This window comes from Battus philenor, unplaced genomic scaffold (assembly GCF_028537555.1).
Source record: "Battus philenor isolate CCGP_79_NKW_IND1 unplaced genomic scaffold, ilBatPhil1.0.hap1 SCAF_10, whole genome shotgun sequence".
NCBI lineage: Eukaryota > Metazoa > Arthropoda > Insecta > Lepidoptera > Papilionidae > Battus > Battus philenor.
Genome location: NW_027181662.1, coordinates 1446099 through 1467211, shown reverse-complemented (window position 1 = coordinate 1467211; position 21113 = coordinate 1446099). Strand labels below are relative to the sequence as shown.

At 35.2% G+C, this 21113-nt stretch overlaps 1 protein-coding gene across 1 annotated transcript; it reads left to right on the top strand.

Moving 5' to 3' along the window:
- Positions 1-232: 232 nt before the first annotated feature.
- Rab11 (RAS oncogene family member Rab11) lies at positions 233-20880 on the top strand. Its single transcript, XM_068766507.1, has 6 exons — positions 233-532; positions 944-1065; positions 15551-15783; positions 16287-16402; positions 17688-17817; positions 19902-20880. The coding sequence occupies exons 1-5, from the start codon at positions 493-495 to the stop codon at positions 17813-17815; spliced, it is 639 nt and encodes a 212-aa protein (XP_068622608.1). The 5' UTR covers positions 233-492; the 3' UTR covers positions 17816-17817; positions 19902-20880.
- The last annotated feature ends 233 nt before the right edge of the window (positions 20881-21113 follow it).

Sequence of the window (21113 nt, the reverse complement as noted above, 5' to 3'; positions counted from 1 at the left end):
TAGTTTTTTTTTAAAAAACATCGAAATTTATTTGTGCATTCTAAAAAACATTAAAGTTTTTTCCTCGTTTATTAAAAATAAGTTTGATTTAAACTTGATTTTATAAAATTTTATTACAAAGCTTTTGTATTTTCACAGTAATTTAGAAATTTCTGCCATAGACATGTATTTTTCGACACAATAAAAGATGACAGCGCGATTGGTATAAAATTTTAACATACATCATCTGTTCCAAGTCTCAGTTTTGAAGTTTCCGAACGCACCAATAGGGGCGTAAAACAATCCGCCATTTTGTTCCGGTGACAATTTTAGATTTTATTTAATTTAACCCGTGTATATTTAATAAATCCGTTAATTAAAGTGATATTTAAGAAGCTGTGCAGTGTTTCACAAGCCTGTGATATTTTAGTGCCCAATTATTTTTTTTGTTATTGTAAATACTTACGTTGTCAGTAGACCGATTTTTGACGTCGAACGAAGTAGATAATCAAAATGGGCACAAGAGAGGACGAATATGATTATTTGTTCAAAGGTAAGATTATTTACTATTATCTCCTGTTCTCTTTATAGAAATAAAACCTGACTTTGTAGTGAAAAAGAATGTTATCAACTCTTGGATCTTTGTTGTGTTATAACTTCTTGTGACGTAGAAAGAAATACTCTCTTTCTTTTGGAATATATGAATATATCTCATAATTTTTCAATGTTCTTTGTGAAATATAGGTTGTTTATTATATACAAAGATTATTACAAATCAGTTTTGGAGAATCAGCTGTAATAACAGTTGATCGATTACTTAATTTTTTTATTTCGTGAGTCATCTTTGTACTATTGGTATGATCTAATCGTAAATTATGAATAGGGGCGTACTTTCACAAAGGATATTATTATTTAGGATGTTTCTATCTCCGTATTTCAACGTAAATATATTCTTTTGTTACAGTTGTTCTCATAGGGGACTCTGGGGTGGGTAAAAGCAGTCTGCTCTCTCGTTTCACTAGAAATGAATTCAACTTAGAATCAAAATCCACAATAGGCGTGGAATTCGCAACAAGGAGTATAGAGGTAAATATTGTTTTTAAATATTAAACTCAAAAATTCCTTATTAATACGTTATTTATACCTTTGCTACTTATGCGAAGGTGTTTGTAACTGGCCAGTCCTGTTTATATATATTCCCATTAAAAATCTATTTTAAATGTTAAATCGATATTAACAAAATAAATACGAATAAGTAAATCATTTCGTAAGTTATGAGGTATAATTTTTTATAAGATTTATGTCAACCTCATTTATTAATTTAAATTGGTTCAAATTTCAAATTATTCTAGAAAATCTGGCGCGTAAATGAACACGTTTACATTCGTAAGTGACAATTGATAAGGATATTTAAAACTGTTGTCCTCAGTAAAAGTGAATTAATGTGAAGCAAATTTATTAAACAAATATTTCTGAGGTCTAAAACTAAATAAAAAATGCTTATAAATATAGACAATATAAATAATTTATTTAGTATGTAGCTTTGTTATATGTAATGGCTTAAACCACATAGTACAAAAACACTTAAATTTAGTTGATAAAAAGTATATACAGGGTGTATGTTGCTTTATATGTTTTAAATATTCTTAAAAATATATCTGATCATAATTAATATTGTTTATTAAATATTTACCTCCGAATGGAGAGTTTTTTCAAGTTTAATTGCTGTTTATCTTGTATGTTAGTGTCCTGTAGACAATGCAACACTTAATTGTTAATAAAAATAATTAAATAGATATAACCTACTAAACTAAAAGAAAAGGTGTTACCTTATTGCTTCATTAAAAATAACATGGCATAGCATGGCATTTGAAGAATAACTTACTAAATGCTGTTGTCTGCTTCATTGCTGCTTTAAAAATATACTATATCTATAAATAACTATTTTAAGACTGTAGGAATATTATTAGGAATATAATAAATAATTAAAAATAATACCTACATGCATTTGTCATATACTTTAAAGTGATATATAAAAATTAAGGTAGCCATTTGTTAGCAACAGGCAATGTATATTCATTTTGTTATCTCCAACCTCATTTTTAGATTGATTATAATTCAATTATGTTCAATTCAGGCAGATTCAATTTGTCTTTGTTACATATCCTTTATACTAAATGATCCTGTTTGTGACGACTGGAATTTTCACATATTGTTTAAAAGTCATCACTTTGAAATATTTTATTTTATTTTATCCATTTGAATGTAACATATATATACCTATACTTTATGCAATATAAAGTTACAGAGACAGTTTGAAAACGAAAACACTTTTTCTTACTATTCTATCAATACATTTATTATTTATGAAGCTATTGACTTTTGGATAGGGTTTACCTTATATAAATAGAAAACAAACGAGCTATACAGTCACTCCATTAAAGTTTTTTCTCCTTTAAGTGATCAGCCTATATAATAAGTAATATGATCATAATCTAATATCTTGTGTAAAGTTCCTCTTACACAAGATATTATTATATGTTTTATTAGCCATAAATCATAGAAAATGTGCATAATGTTAGTTTCATGTTACTGTTACTTTTGGGCACCTTCAATTAGAATGATATATATCTTTCAGTCACACTACATTAATGTCAAATTTTCTTATGGGGTTCCTTGTATTTAGTCACTCCTTGGTGTGTTAAGAGCTTACTTTATGAATATCTAACATACCTGAGCTGAAGTTCCTGAGAGACTGTGTTGACACAGGCCAAGTTCAGTTACAAATTGCCACTTTTGGATAGATGGTTCTGGGGTATGAGGGTTTCATTATGATAATTTCCTTGACTAATTCAGGAGTAGTGATATATAAATTTACTCAAAGTGACATGTTTGAAACTCCTATAACTATTTATAATGTGATCAAAAAGTGAAGTGAAATTGTCATTTAAAAGTCTCAGGCATTAGGAAGGCAGGTGATTTTTTTAATATTATTATTGAGATAAAAATGGAATTGAAGGTCTTCTATGCTATACTGGAAAATGACTATCCCGACTGTTTCAAAGACTGGAAAAAGTGTTGATAAAAGTGCATATAATTTTTAAAGGTATGAAATTTATTTGGCAGAATAAATAGAGTTTACATTATATAAACAAATTCAATGTAGTTTTTGATAATAGTGTGTTGGTTAAACAACAGTATTTCTAACCATTAATAGAACCTTCAATATGCTCGAATTTGGTGAGACAAATATTAAATAAATATAGAATAAAATCTCATAAAGTAAATATTGCCTTTTATAAATCAATTGTAAACCTTATCACAAATGAAATCAATGTTACCTAATGTACCATTTCAAGGTGGGAAGTTTTTATGTTTAATTACTACTGATAATTTAATCATATTATTAAATTATTCATGAAAGATAACTGGTGACACTACATTAGTGTTGCTAGAATACGAAATTACCTTATTGGTCTGATTGTTAAATGTCTCATTAGGGGAGAAAATGTTATTGAAACCTCGTATATCTTTTGTTAGATATGTATATATCTAATTGACATAACTTGTCAGCTATTTGTTGGTTTACCCTGTGTCTCTTGTCTTGTCTCAGCGGGCTGATTTCCGCAACTAAGCGGCAATGCCTTCGTTTTACGTCGTGGTTGGTCTTAATTAAACAAACCCAGCTCCTAGAGAAAACTCAGCAGTACCCTGTTGTTGCCGGCGATCTCTGAGAAGCATCTCGGCGATCCGACATACTTCTGTACGTCAAAGTAGTACGTGAGCAGCAGTCTTGTCCACCTTCATGCACGCTCCGCACTTAGGACTGTCCGTAACGCCTAATGTAAATAAATGTTTGTTAAAAAGACCAAGACTGATTAAAGTCCCTGCCACCAAACCCAGTCGGGGTCGCATCAGCCAGAGCAAAACATTAGAGAGCCGGCAGCTTATGGTAGGCATTGTCTCTTTTGCTTGTGAGCACTCCTCATGGCTCGTCCATTGTTCTCTGTGTTGACTCCTAGTATGCTCGACTACTAGAGATAGTTTACCGTGTGTGTACCTGGTTATTGTATGGAGAGGTACCTGAGTATGTTGTTCAGGGCTGAAAATCAGTCACCATGTAAAGCATTGATAATGCAAGCAGCAAGTATCAATAGCTCAATCCACAAATGAGCTGATGTTTGGACTTGGCAGACACAAGTCCATATAGAGATTTTGCTGCCATATCTTTGGCATCTACCTCCACTGTATACAAATTCACTATGATATATTGATGTATCTTTTTTATGTGCTTGCTATATGTATGTAGAAGGCAAAACCGAATAGGCTAGTAAAGGTCATACACATCCAATTAATGATATTGTAACTGAAGAAGATATTTACATATATAAACATATCTTCATAAATATAGTACTCTAGGATTTTTTTTCATAATCATATTTTTTAAAAATGAAAATACTTCTATACAAGTAGTGGCAGTGATTGGTCTATAATTTATATCCATTTAGGATCATTTACAACAATGTCAAGAATCTCGGAATACCTTATTTTGAAATTAGAATTGAATTGGGTTTGTTTCACTGTAATGGCATATTTCATTATAAGAGCTACAAGGTTCCTTTGCGGCAATAATATATTAAGAATCTACAACAGTGTTTCCCAATGTGTAGCCCATGTCCCAAAGGGGGCAATTTGATCGTTGAGGACGGCAATCCAAAAATGGACTCTATGATTTTAATCCTTTCTCTTTAATATAAAATTATGTACTCTGACGGTTTTTTATCTTAGATACAACATGCAAGAATTCTGGTACACAAGTTTAATTCTAAGGTACCAGTGTCACATTGAAGCATATGTTAATTATTTTTATCTTGTATTTTAATCAGTACTGGAGTATAAGTTTATTGATGATATCTGGTTGTCTATGGCAGGCCTTATAAGAATACTGTTTACCCAAAGGGAAGAGTTATGCTTGTAGCTTCTCCATGAGATTGAATCAGAGATGAAATTCAAAGAATTAATCACAGATGCAGCTTGAAGAATTGCTCGTGTGAATTGGCAGTGGGTGGGGCTTATTGTACGTACAACCAACGGCTTTTGGGATCGAAAGATTTTTAAGTGGTGATCACCAACCGGTATGCCCATCAATAGGTGACGCAAGACTCAAGACGTGTCATAGTGGCATTTTTTGAAGGAAACCTATGCCTCGCATGTGCGTCAATAGAATGACATGATGATTATGACGAATACAGATTATGCTTCAGAAGGTTCCTTTCATTGTTTATTTAGATACGATACGTAATACGGGGTCATATCAGGTTGTTATACAGAATTGCTTTTACAAGCGGTCATATAACGCAGGACACATTAGCTTGATATGATGATATATTTAGTTGTTAAATATGTAACCAAAATATATAGTACCCCATAAATTGTTCAATTCGCAATTGTCACTAGACATACTTTATTCCTGTAGTCAGTTTATTTTTAATTAAAAATTAAACGTTGGTACAAAAGGTTCTTTGTACTCTGTATTGTCTCAATTAGATAAAAAGCGTATAATGCTTATTTTATGACTTGCTTCTATGCCACGTTGTGGTATTGTGATCCCGATAGTGCAGCCATGAGTTTAGAAATAATTTCGGGACAGCTTGATAAATTATGTTCCTGATCATTGATATATTATTTCTATGGTTTATGTATAAGTATTATTTATTAACAATTAATTAAATTTGAAAATATTATTTCATATAACTTAAACATTATTCAGACATTGTCATATGGATATAGTGAGTTTTGTTTAAACAGCTGATTGTGAGTTGGTCTTTTTCAAATTGTTTTCAATGAACCCAAGTCATGGAGTAATACGATTTCATTGTGTATCTTTTATTATTACTAGAATAACGATAGTTTATAAATCTGAAAGTGAAATTTGTTTGTTTGTGTGAAATGGAAGCCTCTCCTAGTGAACAGACTGACCGTAGATAAGCACAGAGAAAAATGCCTACATGGCATGGAATAGGTTAAATCCTTGGCCTGCCAAGAATCTAACAAAGCCTACATATAAAAAAAATGAATATGGAAAAATTAAAAAATATAAAGTTTTTGCTTCTTGACGGTAGAGGTATGAAGCCGTTAAAGAAAGGCCTACCTATGGCTTGCTTTCATTTCATTCACACCGAAGGAGACGAACTCTTTGGTAGAATCCTAACAATGTCATAATTTTAAAAAGTACTTTGGTGAAATTTATTTTCAAATATAATGTTAAACAATTTTTAATATATCTGAAGTGCATTCTTTTTAACAACATTTAAAAATAATAACACCCAGAATGCATCATGTTGTATAATTTCTAAGTTTCACAAAAATTGCTTCATAAATACCAAAGCTATGATAATTTTAGAACGTACAAGTTTGTCCCAAAACGTGCGGTCGCGGGCGTATGTCTTACAAATTCCTTTGCGATCCTTCATTTAAACAATTGTATATATAAAAAGGTAAATTCAATTTGAATTTTAATTAGCATGTCGAGACTGTCCACGGTTAATGAAATTTGTAGATACTCTCACTATACACATTTGGCAGTTCTCCAGAATATTGTACAACCGATGATAACCTACGCCGACCTTATTTTTAAAATGTAAATACTATCTCTATGGCCATTTAGTTACATCCGAACTATTTATAATAAAGAGCTTTAGATATAAGCAAGGAATAAGTTTGAAATTAAAAAAAAAAATGGAAATTAGATCGTTCAAGCCCAAGGACTTTGTAGGTGTTTCTTGTACCAAGTCACGATATATAATGTCCGAGTGTTTTAAAAGTTTCGTGGCTTTTACGAGTAATATTGTAATGATCCGAAACGGAGCTTTCATGGGAAACAAATCTCGGGCAGTGGTAGCAAGGAATGAGACTCGCGGATTCGATTCCCGGTACAATCTTCTATAATTCACACTTACGCATTTATTATATAGGGTTGCAGCTGCTCATAAGTTCTAGAGGATGGGCACTAGCGTCCTCTGTTGTATCATAACACTATACTGCGATCACCAACCCGCCTGCCAAGCGTGGTGATTATGGTATATGCTCCAATATATATATATATATATATATATATATATATATATATATATATATGAGGGAAAGGTATTATATGAATACGAATAATTATATTGGCCATAAATACTTTACGTTATAATTAAAAATAAACAAAACATTATTTTTGAATTTGGAATCTGTCATTTTTATACTATTGTTAATTTTTTTCTTATTTTCGCGCCAATATATTATAAAATGTTATGTGATACTAAAATGAGCATACATAAAGTAGGTATGGTGCCAAATAGAATTTTAAAATTACCTGCATACGAAACTCTTTACAATAGAGCTATATTTTAATAAACAAAATGATCGTATTTATGCTGAAAGCTGTTAAAAAGCTTTGCAATTAGTTAACACAGTACAACGTGGGCATCATCAGACTTGAGTGATGGTTTAGTGGGGTGTTAGCTATGGAGTGATATATATATATAGCTAGGCGATCGCAGTGAGGTATTACGTTACACCGAGGACGCTGCTATCCATCCTCTAGAAACTTCTTTGTGAGCAGCGGCAATTCTTTATAATCAATGCAAAGATATCACATAACATTCTATCTGGGAACCTGCAACCTACGATCGCAAGTCGGAGTCCTAACCGCTAGGCTACCACGCACCGCTCCTAATATAAATACAGAGGTTAAAAAAGACTTCAAAGTATTAAAGATATACTTAATATATTAGAGCTAGAAAATGATGGAATCAGTGGCCTACAAGGTGGGCAAGCGGACATTGATAAGTTCGTTTCGAGTAATGATTTAGTGGGGTGTTTGCTATGAAGCAGTGATATATATATATATATATATATATATATATATATATATATATATATATATATATATTATTGGTGTGTTTGTATATATGTATATATTTGTACGTACATCTTCAACTACTCTCTCATTTCCATCCAAAGGTTGTCTGGTAGAGATCGCCTCGAACGATAAGACCGCCTCTTGTACCAGTATATCTATTATTTCTTCGTTTCCCTCTATTTATTGCCTATTGTATACAAAAAAGTGTTAATAAATGAATACATAGAGAAGCTAAAACAGATTGTTTATGAAAGTTTAAAATTAACCTGGTACTACACCAATAGTAAAGTTTAACTTAAAACGCTTCAGAGTAAAACTAAATTACCATCGGAACTTTGCAGACGTGCGATTTTTGATGCGGAATAATTATTTAAAAGACTGCTGCTTATATTTCTAGCGCATATTTGAAGTTTTTTTTAATCTACAGCAGAGTTCCTCAAACTTTTCCGTGTCGTAGACCCCCTTGCCATGTTTTTCCGTGTTGGGTAGACCCCCTACTTACCTGATATTGATTTCCTGTAAATATCTAACTGTAGTGAAGTTTAGTGCTAAAAACTTAAAGTAAAAACACATGTTAATTTATACATTTATTAGTTGAATTTAAATTAAAACTACTCAAAATAAAATTTTGTATCTGTTATGTAAAATATACGTAACATTAAATAAACACGAGACTGCGACTCTCAGGTTTTTACAAGTTCAAAATGTATTGCGATCACAAAGCGAATACCAACATCCTACAACTTGCACAATTTTATAAACATATATAATAATTTTTTTACTTCATAGGTACTTTTATAAATAATGTAATTGTTTGTTGTCATAGACCCCTAGGGGTCGATATAGACCACTTTGGAAATCACTGATCTACAGGATGTTTATTTATAGCTAATTTGCTGTCAATTTTTATGGTACATTCTATTTGAAAGTCAACGGTTTCATAAATAATAAATAACGTAATATAGTAAAAAAATCAGTTTGGATTTAATATATATTACAATTAATTATTATCTACTATCTCCGTGCAGACTTTGTACTTCTAGAAGTTGATTGGCTTGTCACATTTCGAGGTAAAAAATAAATTAATCTTAGGTATTTTAGAGTGATCACTGTTTATTGGAAATAGGTGTTTTAGACCTTTAACTACTTACACATACACTGTTCCCGATTCGAATCTAAAAGACCTAACCACGAAGCCCTTTGAGAGAACTTTGATATACCACCGTTCAACTTACCGAAACTCCACAGGAATGTACCCCGGAATCTTTTGATGAGTTGGCCCGGCAACATTGTCTTAAACCTCAAAGCATTTACGGGCTGTAGTGCTTGGGTAGCGACTTGAAATAAAATAATGTACCAATTAATACATGTTGAGTAAAAATTATATTGTTCATAAATAAATAAATAAATATGTGTATATATATATATATAATTTCCATGTTACAATGTTAGTTACCGTATTCCTCCGAAACGGCTTGACCGATTTTAACCAAATTTTATATGCGTATTCAGTAGGTCTGAGAATCGGCTACTATTTTCCATACTCCTAAGTGATAAGGGTGGTCCACCCCTAATTTTTTTTTTAATTTTTTAGATTTTTTTTTGGTTTTTATTATGTATATTGTATTATGATACAGCATACAAAAATACATACAACACTAAATTTTCACCCCTCTACGATCAACCCTTATTTTTTATTTGTTAATCAAAAACTTTATTTTTTTTTTGCAAAACAACGTTTGCTGGATCAACTTATATAACAACATAGCGATACGAATTAAAATGGATAAAAAATACTTTATGCTCTAAATATAATTTACTTTTCCTATTTACAATGCGACAATTTAATAACTAGTTCAATTTAGAATAATGATAAGGAATAACTCGAAAGCTTTTTACGTGAATTCACTTGTTAAATGCGGTCGGATGGTGATGACGTCACAATCGACATGCAACCGTCTGGATGGCGGCGCGGCTTAGTTCCCGAGGGAGCTCGACGACCCTACGCGGATAACTTACAAGTTGTATTTAAATACGTTAACAGTGCACCCCGGTGTCTGGCTAGTTAAAAACATGGGCAAAAGTTACGTATCAGTTCGAAATTTAAAAAAAAAATGAAATCTTTTTGTTTTAATCAATTATAAAAGCGTTGAAAGGTTGAATGTGTCAGGCCGAAAACTCCTGGTACAAAACATCTAGAGAGAGATAGCAAATCATAATTATAAAGATGGAAGTAGTCATGAAATACTTGTTTTTTAAACGGTTTTATTTAGTTCGACCCGTACGGAATTTATTTGTTTGGGTCAAAATTAGAAATTGAAATTTAAGCACCTTTCCGTTGTCAGATTGATCTGAAATTTGGTACACTCGTTTAATTTAGATGACAATACAATATAATAAAATATAATAACAAAAACATTATAAATCTGAGATGGCCGCCGATACAAAATGACGGATTACATATTTTTCCTTAACCCCCTCAATATGGGTATCAAATGAAAGGGCTACGCTAGTAAAACACTATGATTATGTCAAAATTTAAAATTCAAGATGGACGCCGTTCCAATATGGCGGACTAGGTACATATTTTTCCACAACCACCACAATATGGGTATCAAAAAACCGTTTAACTTAAAAGTTTTTTAAATGTATTTAGATTTTTGATCAGATCAAAAAACTGGAAGGTCATCGTATGGAGAACTATATAGAGAAGATGTGAAAAAAATTTGATAGCGATCGGATCATTTGTCTCCGAGTAATCACTCCAGCAAATTCGAAAAATGCTGTTTCGAGAAAAACGCGTTTAAAGATAAAATGATCGTTTTCGCTGTTATAAATGGATTAAAGTCATACTTACAGCTAATCTGCTATTCCAGGCCCATATAATTCACCTTCCTCTTCCTCAAAAAGGGCTTGTTAAGCTGAAGAAGCTTTTCTTCGAGATGATCGACCCTCTTTTGAAGAAGCCCGTTGGCGATGATCTTGCTAGATCCATTAGTCCGCAAAAAAGATTGATCCCATTTATTCTGACGCCCAAAAGACGCATCACAACAACAAGACGTCTATTTATTTCAAATGCATTATCGATCATTGGTCCAGAATTAATGCACGAATTACCGCATTCACAAATGACAGCTATTTTAAACCCCAGGCCTCTTGGACTTGCTTGATTAAAAGTAATTTCCTTGTGACAAGTTTTGCACATCACTAAATTGCTGATTGCACTAAATACTGAGACAAACTGTAAAATACAATATCCATGGGATGGGTCAATCACAATATTCTCATCATTATTATGCAATAGTTTCTCTGCGGACGTACTTGTATGCCGTAGATTGCTGTGTGTATGTTGGTTTCCAGTAAATTTTCGTTTTTTTGTTTTTGATTGGTATCTGGGAACATCGTGAGTTCCCTTTTGATTTTTTACTTTTATTGTTTACTCATTTTAAATTAAATAAAATGCGCTTACGAAGTACTCGATTCAACGGTCAGAATAAAACTAAATGTATCTGGCTCCGAAAATACGTGACGTGGCAGTAAACGAAAAATATACCGAAATAATTATATTTAAATATTTCTGTATACTTGGAGGCTCACAATAGAAACCGGAATCCTTTTTGCAAAGGTTGGAAAAGACGGTAGACTCCGAACTATAGCCCAGGTATGTCCCGTAGCCAATGCAAGTACCTAACTGCCGAGCGGCTACTCTTTTAAACGGCTGTAACTCAAAAACTATTTAAGATATCGATTCAAAATTTTAGTATGTTATTTTTAAAGGTATAACCTATCGAAATATGAAATATAAAAAAAAATCGATTTTTGGAAAAATTCACACTAGGTGTGCCCCTCAAGAGCTCTGCGTGAATTAATAGTATGTAGCGGACCGAGCCCGAAGCCAAAAGGTTAGGCGCCCTCCGCGCTGCAAACCCGCGGGAACTGCAAATGCCATTTAGGTAGCAGTGAAACTCCAGTTATAATGATATACGGATCCGTGACGTGGTTGAATGTCACCCAAAGAGCAATGGAGAGGGAGATGATCGGAGTTTCATTGCGAGATCTAATCGGAAATGAGAAGATCTATAGAAGAATCAAGATCTCCGACGTAACTCAAGAATTGTTTGTCCGAAGTGAAGCAGAGGGCGGGGCAGATCGCTCGTGCAATTGATGGCAGTTGGGGCCGAAAGGTTCTAGATTAGCGAGCATGAGGCGGTAGACGTGGCCAGGTGGACCGAGGCAGCACATGACCAGTCATTGTGTCGATCTTTGAGGAAGGTTTTTACCTTGCATTGGGCCTCCATGGGCTGAAAAAAAAAAGAACGGTCCGAGCTCAAGGCTTCGCTACCTTAAAAACAGGTCTTGACTAGGCTTTCTCTGCCGCATGATAAACCTCGGTATCTATGTTATAAAATACCACAGGTAGCGGTGAAACTCCAGTCTATACAACAAGCAATAATTCCAAAGCCACCATTTTTAAACAGCTCTGATCGTATTTAAACCTCTTGTAACAATGTACATATAATTTTAGAATAATGTAACGGATTATTTATTCATGTGTTATTGGAGTAATCATGACGTAAATAAATGTAAGAATGATAACACAGGTGTGTCCAAGCTCTTGTACTGTATCGATCCTTGCGGCCTTGGCCCGGGCGAAGCAATCGATAAGTTTAAAACTGGTGCCCGTAAACTGAATTATTTCGACTTGTCGCCACGGCCATACAAATTATTTTGTAATTTTACGCGACCTCTACTCGGTTGAATTCTGTAGTTTAACAGACGGTATGGCACACATCAACTATATATTATATGAATCATTTTTTTATGTTCACTGCTGGACATAAGCATACCCAAAAGATTTGTAGTAGCACTGTTGGGAAGCCGCCTGCATTCACCGAATTCTTCCAACGAACTTATCAATGTCCGCTTGCCCATCTTGTAGGCCATCATTTCTACCATTTTCTGGCTCTAATATATTAAGTATAACTTTAATACTTTGAAGTCTTTTTTAACCTCTGAATTTATATTAGAAGCGGTGCGTGGTAGCCTAGCGGTTAGGACTCCGACTTGCGATCGAAGGTTGCAGGTTCCCAGATAGAATGTTATGTGATATCTTTGCATTAATTATAAAGAAATGCCGCTGCTCACAAAGAAGTTTCTAGAGGATGGACAGCAGCGTCCTCTGTGTAACATAATACAACACTGCGATCGCCAAGCTCTATGGCATCTCTCCATCAGCACTATAGATGGTAGTGGGCATCTATAGGCTGAAACGACAAAGATGATATATATATATATATATATATATATATATAATGTGTGTGTGTGTGTGTATATATGTATCACTCCTTCATAGCTAACACCCCACTAAACCATCACTCAAGTCTGATGATGCCCACGTTGTACTATGTTGACTAATTGCAAAGATTCTTTAGAGCTTTCAGCATAAATACGATCATTTTGTTTATTCAAATGTTGCTCAATTGTAAAGAGTTTCGTATGCAGGAATTTAAAAATTCTATTTGGCACCATACCTACTTTATGTAATGCTATCACAGCGATGTGTGTGTATCATTCACATATATGTATTCAATGGTAAAAGTCGAAAGGTTTTTGTTACAAGTTTACGATTATTTTGATATACACACGAACATCCTGCATGTGACCTTTGTGTTTATTCCTTATTTAATCGAGGAATTAAAAGTTCATTGACGTTTCGTGTTAAAGTGAAAGGTGCTATCGGAACTGGTTTTGCATCGCTCAATGAGCCGTTGTAATCGCACTCGTGGCTGGATGTAACAGGCGCTCGGCTTTTGATAACATATCATACAGGGTGATCGGTTTTAAGTGTAAACATTATAAAGAGGTGAATGTATAGCTCATTTGTCTGCAAGAAACATTAGTTTAACACTTATTTCCAATCGAACGATAGAAATTGATCACTTTGAAATATGTTATGCCAATTTTTTTTTAAATTTGTGACAGTATGAAGTCTGCGAGGATAGATTGTAAATAATAATTATTTTTACATGTAGTAATTCGAAATTTGAAAAAGTTATGATTCTTCTGTCTCTTCTCCCAGCGCTAACGCTTTCCGAAGTGGTGGAGTAGTGTTATTGACCAGGCAATACAAATTGACCAAGTCTAGATGAGCCTTTGTGTCGAAATACTAAGCGAATGTCTACCTGGGTCTCTTTGCGGAGATCCTTGAACGAGGTCACTCCGTGGAGGGTTAGCCGAAGCGATCTAAGAACTTGCCGGCCTTCCAATCCTTCAGGAGGCGAAAACTGCGGAATCTGAATATGCAAACATTTTGGGTAAAAGTGGTAGTCCGATAAAAAAAAATAAAAATGGTTTACCATACATTCAATAGACATCAAAGGAGCTATATATAGAAATATGTATGTTCTATATATATATAGAATTATATATATTCGTTTCACCTTGTGTTGAATAATGTACACGTTACATATATTAAAACATGACGTAATATGCAATGGTCTCTATACGTAGTCAATTGAACTGTTACCGGTTTAATATTTCGAATGTTCCTTGGTTTCATATAGATTTTAACTACTTCCGTTCGCCCAATTTAAACGGACAGGAAGTGAATAGTCAACATGTATGGCTGGTGACCTCTAACGGTGTCTAGGTCAATGTTCTTAATTATAATACGAGTATATTGCAGCAATCAATGCCACAATCTAGTCGTCGTAATTGAGATGTTATTTTTTTATTTTTTTTTAATTCAATTTAAGACGTATGTTCGTTATTATAATTTTGTTATAGACTTAAAATGAATTCTTAGATCGGTGTTTCCCAACGTGGGGCCCATGCCCCACAGGAGGGCATTTGTTTGTTAATCCTTTCGGTTCACATTCGAATAATTTGACCGACAACCATATGAACATACAGAGTTTAGAGAATTTTGGTAATGAAATTATTTATCCCGTTGCAACTTATATAAATTACTTTGAAATAAACAAGAATGAACATGTTAAATATTGTCTGAATTTCAACGACGTATCAGAACGTCATGTGCGACTTTGTCCAAATTAATGGGTGACTTTGATACGTCGAATGCGGCCAATGGGTTAAATTGGTCAATTTAAAAGTGGACTCAACACGAATTTAACTTTTTCGCTTTAATATAAAAATGATATATTTTACTTAGTGAGCGTAATAATTTTATCCAATAGATTCAGGCGTTACCTTGCTGAAGTCCATCCTAACTATGAAAGGGACTAATGTAACTACTTGCGCTATGCAGCAGCAGTCGCACCGGCACGCAGCACCGTACGGTGGTAGTTTCGCATTGTTTGCCGCATACGCATTTATCAGCGGGCTGGCGGACGGTGCACTTTGTTGTACGACTACCACTGCATGTGCGGAAGTGGCTAAATATTGGTCCTTTTATTACTTAGGTTGGACTTCCACAAGGTAACGCCTGATTATATTAAATAGCTATATATTATAGTCCCTTTCAAGTTTCGTAATAATTTTAGAGAGTCATAAGGTGAGTCAAAGTGTGTTAGATCAGTTTAGAATGTCTTATGTGGTTGTTGCATTCGAAAGTATGACTATTCAATAGCGGTCAACTGGGTAAAGTGAGCGGGAGGGATGGCATTAGTTAGAAGACTAAGAGACCAATGTTACGGTTGACAGGTGGACGGCAAGACGATCAAGGCGCAGATCTGGGACACGGCGGGCCAGGAGCGGTACCGCGCGATCACGTCGGCGTACTACCGCGGCGCGGTGGGCGCGCTGCTTGTGTACGACATCGCCAAGCACCTGTCCTACGAGAACGTGGAGCGGTGGCTGCGCGAGCTGCGCGACCACGCCGACCAGAACATCCTCATCATGCTGGTCGGCAACAAGAGCGACCTCAGGCACTTGCGGTCAGTTCACTCACCACACGCGTACAAGCCGGGGAAGCCCCGTACGCCACCAACAACAAAAAGTCATAGGTTCCCAGGGGTTTTTATGTGAAGATTAGAAAGCTGCATTGCGGTTTAGTTCCATCTACGAATTGTTTTCAAGGACAAACAAAAGTCGAAATTTGCGCCTTGCACAATTGAACAAGCGTTGGAGACGGCGGCAGCGCTAAGCAAGTGTCGACACAATGCACTGATAATAGAATATGCAAGTTGGTACAAATGACAGTTACAGACCTTTTTTATTATCTATCTACATTGGTAAAGTCAATCCAACATTTCAATTCTTCACTATTATCAATATATTCACCCTATTAAAACAGTCAGCCGGCGGGGGATTCTCCTCTTATATATAATTTAATCCATTATGTAACTAGCTTTAAGATTCTTAGACGAAATAAATGTAATAAGAAATAATAAAAGGTACATGCCGATTAGCATAAATAAAAAATAAATATGATTGACAGGTCCATCCCAACAGAAGAGGCGAAGGCGTTCGCAGAGAGAAACGGTCTTAGTTTTATTGAAACATCCGCCCTGGACTCCACCAACGTGGAGCCCGCGTTCCAGAACATATTAACTGGTAATCACTTGTTTATAACCATCCAGGGGTCCGCAACCTTTAATCCGTCTATCATCTTTTTGATAAAGGCGTTCGTTCCGGATTTACATATAAATAGATATTAATGTCTCTGACCTAAACGTTTTTAATTAAACTTAAATTTTAGATGGATTTAACACGCGGCCAAAAAGGTTACTGACCTCGGTTTTTGATTACGTTCATATTTGTTGAGTGGGAGTAATTTATCTGTTATATGTGCGTTTATAATGCGATAATAATTTACAACTCGGGGTTCACGAGTTTAATCCTTTAGTTTTCATATCAAAATATGTAAGTACATAACGTTATATAGAGGGGCGTAAGAATTTTGTAAAGTTTAAGGTGGGTCATTACTCAAAAAAGGTTGGAAACTTCTGGTTTAGACCTATACCCACCATGTGTAAAATCTCTCATCTATACAAATGAATAAATTGGAGTGTATGTTAGTAATATTAAAATAGCAGCCTTTTTCTAAACGCATAAGAATGTATATTTATGTATAGTTTATGTATCAAAATTACATTTTCTTAAAAAAATAATTCTGTCTGTTTGTTCCGGTTCCTTTCAAATGGCTGAATCGATTTTGACGGGACTTACTGGCAGATAGCTGATGTAATGAGTAACTTGAGGTACTTTTATTTTAGAAAAATTCATTAACGACAAAAATCGGAAAAAACTGAATATTTTTATTTTAATTCCACGCAAATAAAGTCGCGGGCACAGCTAGTGTATGTATTACCCACTTGGATCATTTGCATTGATCAATTGTATACACCGTGAGAATACAATTTGTTAGAAACTAAAATCAGATTAAGTTCCCCTATAATCGCATTCTTCAATTTGAGAGTTCCTATCACACTGATCTAAGAATGTAATGGATTCAGGCGTTATTTCGGTTTATCGGTGTAACATTACTCCTGAGTATGCCCCGTGGAGGGGTGAAACACGTGTAGAGTATATTAACGGTGGTGGTTGAATGATTCGCATTGTTTGCCGCATTTATCAGCGGGCTGGCGGGTGGTGCACTTTATTGCACGACTACCACTGCATGTGCGGAAGTGGCTAAATATTGGTCCTTTTCTTACTTCCGCGAGGTAACGCCTGATTCCATTAAATATAGTATTGGTATGGTTTACCATACATTAATTAGTTCTTATGTCAACCCCTAGGGGTTACACACCTATAATAAATTATTTTTTGTATTAAGTAAAGTAAATAGTGAAGGTAGGAAGGAGTATTAATGTATAGTATTTGGGTGTTTTTTCAGAAATCTACAGGATCGTGTCGCAGAAGCAAATGCGCGAACCGCCCGAGGGCGACGTGATCCGGCCCGACGCCGAGCCGGCGGACGTGCGGCCCGCGGCCGACTCCGTGCGCAAGCAGTGCTGCCAGTAGACGTTAGTACCACGCTAATATCATTCTATCACTAGCGGCCCCAACCGAGCTCCAAGCTACCGCTATTTTGAACGCCCATGATGATGCCTTCGTCTTAGTTGACATTTGTTGTAATCATCATGGACCGCGCGAGAGTGCCTACTAGTCCCTTCTACTCTCGCCTTCAGAGTCTGCGGGGCGAATTGTGCCGATTGATGGTGAGTGGCAATTGCTGGATGGTCGAATGGGAATAGGCTTGGGCCGCAATTGCCTGGGGCTCGGCAGATGCCCTAACTCCGAACCCCTGGAATCAGCAAATGACGGCAGCAGTGACAGTCCGGTTATTACCTCACCGCATCAAAGTATACTACATATCGTAGACATACCATCACCAATCTCCCACATGTCACCAGTGTACCACGTCAGTCGAAAATCAAGCTGCTTCATTCACTAACAACCACTAAATTACTATTCTGTATACTGGATTAAAACCTAACCAAGGCTCGCTATATCACTCTTTGACCATCACACTTCATCAATGCACCACACCATACCACATCACATTACAACACATCACATCACACCTTATAACAAACTTGACCACTCAACTCTATCGCCTAACAACCAACACACCACTATGGCGTGGATGATGGCAACACCACACTGATAAATAGTGACAAGGAAGGCCTGCATTTCTCAAATATTGCAGAGGGATAATTGAGGGCGTAATTATTAGGTATAAAGGTAAAAATCGGTGTAAGTAATTAAAGGAATAGGAAGAAAAGTATAACACCAATGTGAAATAAATAAAGCCAAAATAAACAAAAGAGAAAGCTATGTAAATAAGCAAAAATTGTTTATTTGTGATAAAATGTGAAATTAAGTAAATTAATTAAGGATATCAAATAGCAACGCAAAAGTGTAAGCCAATAATAATAAAAGTAATAAATAACTGTGTCTGTAATAGTAGAGGAATGAGGTGATGGAAGTGATGCGATGTATGGAAGGAAAATTAGTATGGTATGGAATGCTAGAAAAAATTCTAGAACGTAAGGCAAAGAAAGAAAGATGGTACGACAAATGAAAGATGACCAAAGAAATATAAGATTATGTGAAAAAATTAATAAGATTGTAATGCCTCATCCCACAAATATGATAGGAGAATACAAGAGTACCCCAGTAGGGGGAGCCATTCAAACATAAAAGAAAAGATCAAACAAAAGTTTTATTATAAAACATTGGCAACACAGCTAAGAGAGAAGCAATAACCAGTCTATTTATACATACAAGCATAATGTAACTAGCATATCGTTTTGTTTGACTGGCCAAAGACTGCTCTAAGAAAAACCCATGCTCATGCCCTTTACACCCAAAGGGAAATGTTTTTTGTCCAAAACTTCTTTATAGAGTGATTATATAGTAAACAATATATTTTTGGTCTGTGGCTTGAATTGAATTGAATTCAGAAAGTTCAGACTTATTTTTTTGTCAATTTAGGAAAATTTAAATGTCGTTCTTCTTATTATTTTGTATTTAAAAATCAGGGCAACATAACATAGAGTTTTGGTTGAAAAGATATTGCTAATTTTGATTTTTTTTTGGGAGCAAACTTTTCATGGTATACAAATTTACTCTTTAATTGGATTTTATTGAATAAGTAAGTAAGTGACTCGGTGTTTAGCACTAATCTGTGTAGCGACTCCTGAAGATGCCCCGTGGAGGGGTGAAACACGTGTTGAGTGAATTTACGGTGGCGTTTGTGTAGTTGGCATTGTCTGTCGCATGCGCATTTACGAGCGGGCTGGCGGGCGGTGCACTTTCATGCACGACAACCACTGCATGTGCGGAGGTGGCTAGATATTGGTCCTTATTTAGGATGGACTTCCGCAATTTAACGCCTGAATCCATTAAATATATATGGATTTTATTGATTAAGCTTGTTAAATAAAGTAAGTTTTAAAGGCAAAGTATTAACAAAATCTTACTTTTGTGCATAGGTATGACGTTACGATATGATATTATTTTTTGTGATATCCAATATAAAAGTATCTTTACTTTTGATTTGTGTGTAATTGCATATTAAAAAGTAAATAAACTTCTATTACAGAATGTCCAGTTATCGTCGGAGCCGAAGAGAGAGAGAGAGAGGAATACTAAAAACACAAGATATGAATCATTCCCAGACAGCGGTCTATTGTATAACAGCGGTGTTGCCAGTTGAAAGGTATCCCGCACATGGTAACAAACAACTACAGGCAACCTGAAGCTCCCTCTCAACTGGCAACACCGAAACACCAATTCAAGAGTGGCTCATGTAGATAGCTTTGTGTAATTATTGATATTTAGTATGGGAGCGAGTGAAGTTAAAAATAATTGTCGAGATGCGAGGCCATTAAACAAATACCTTCTCGCTTATATGGTTTACACGGCCCGTGTAACTTGTTCCCGTTTATTTTATTATATTATTTGAAAGCTATTTTCGTTTATGCGGTAGATAATTCATATTGTATTTATTTAGAATAAAATCAGACGGCTGTCGGTCCGGTACGTGATTTTCGAACTTATGCGAAGTCGGCTTGAAGATATTGTATAAGAGATGTTATATAGCACACAATTGCTTCGCAGTGGAGATATTTCATTTTGTATAACACTAGCCGGTAGTTTTACTAAGAGATAGCTTTTTTAAACGATCATTATTGTTTCATTATGAACTTGTGCCTTCACACGGAGGGGACGAGGCCTCTCAACTGTGCAATGAACGAGAGCATATAAGTATTTCACGTTATTTCTGTTAAACGATACGTTTGTGGAACGAGCCTAGAGTGATGTCGCTTGCTGATTTGGATTAGGTCGTTGCACTGGGCGTTATTTTAACCGCGTTTAGTGATGTTGATATCCAATGCTCACCGGGATGTGTCTGACCCGCTCCGGTAAAGGCCTACGTCCTTTGAGTCGAGGGATTAACGCAGTGTTCGTTGTATCTAAGAAATATGTTATTATGGTCTTACATATGCATGGTTATTTTTTTAGTGCCTATCTGTAATTACTTTATTAAAGACAAAGATAATAAAATATAATGTAAATTTCTTTTGGTTTCATTCATACCCTATATTATTAACGCCCACTGCAAGGCATAGGCGTTCCCCGTATATCACCAAGATGACTAGCGCTGCCAGCATACAGCGACTTCCCGAGACCTTAACTTTGTCGTGGTTCTCCTTGTGTGTGTGTGTGTGTGGGGGGGGGAGGGGGGGAGCTACCCACGTCGCGTCAACTGGCTCGTGGTCGCCCATTGAGAATCATTCGGCCCTGACGTCCA

What these genes read in the sequence shown, in the direction of transcription:
- Rab11 (XM_068766507.1), top strand. Translation starts at nt 493, where the DNA reads ATGGGCACAAGAGAGGACGAATATGATTATTTGTTCAAAG. An exon ending in ATATGATTATTTGTTCAAAG is followed by an intron (nt 533 to 943) that starts GTAAGATTATTT and finishes CTTTTGTTACAG; the next exon opens with TTGTTCTCATAGGGGACTCT. An exon ending in AGCGACCTCAGGCACTTGCG is followed by an intron (nt 15,784 to 16,286) that starts GTCAGTTCACTC and finishes TATGATTGACAG; the next exon opens with GTCCATCCCAACAGAAGAGG.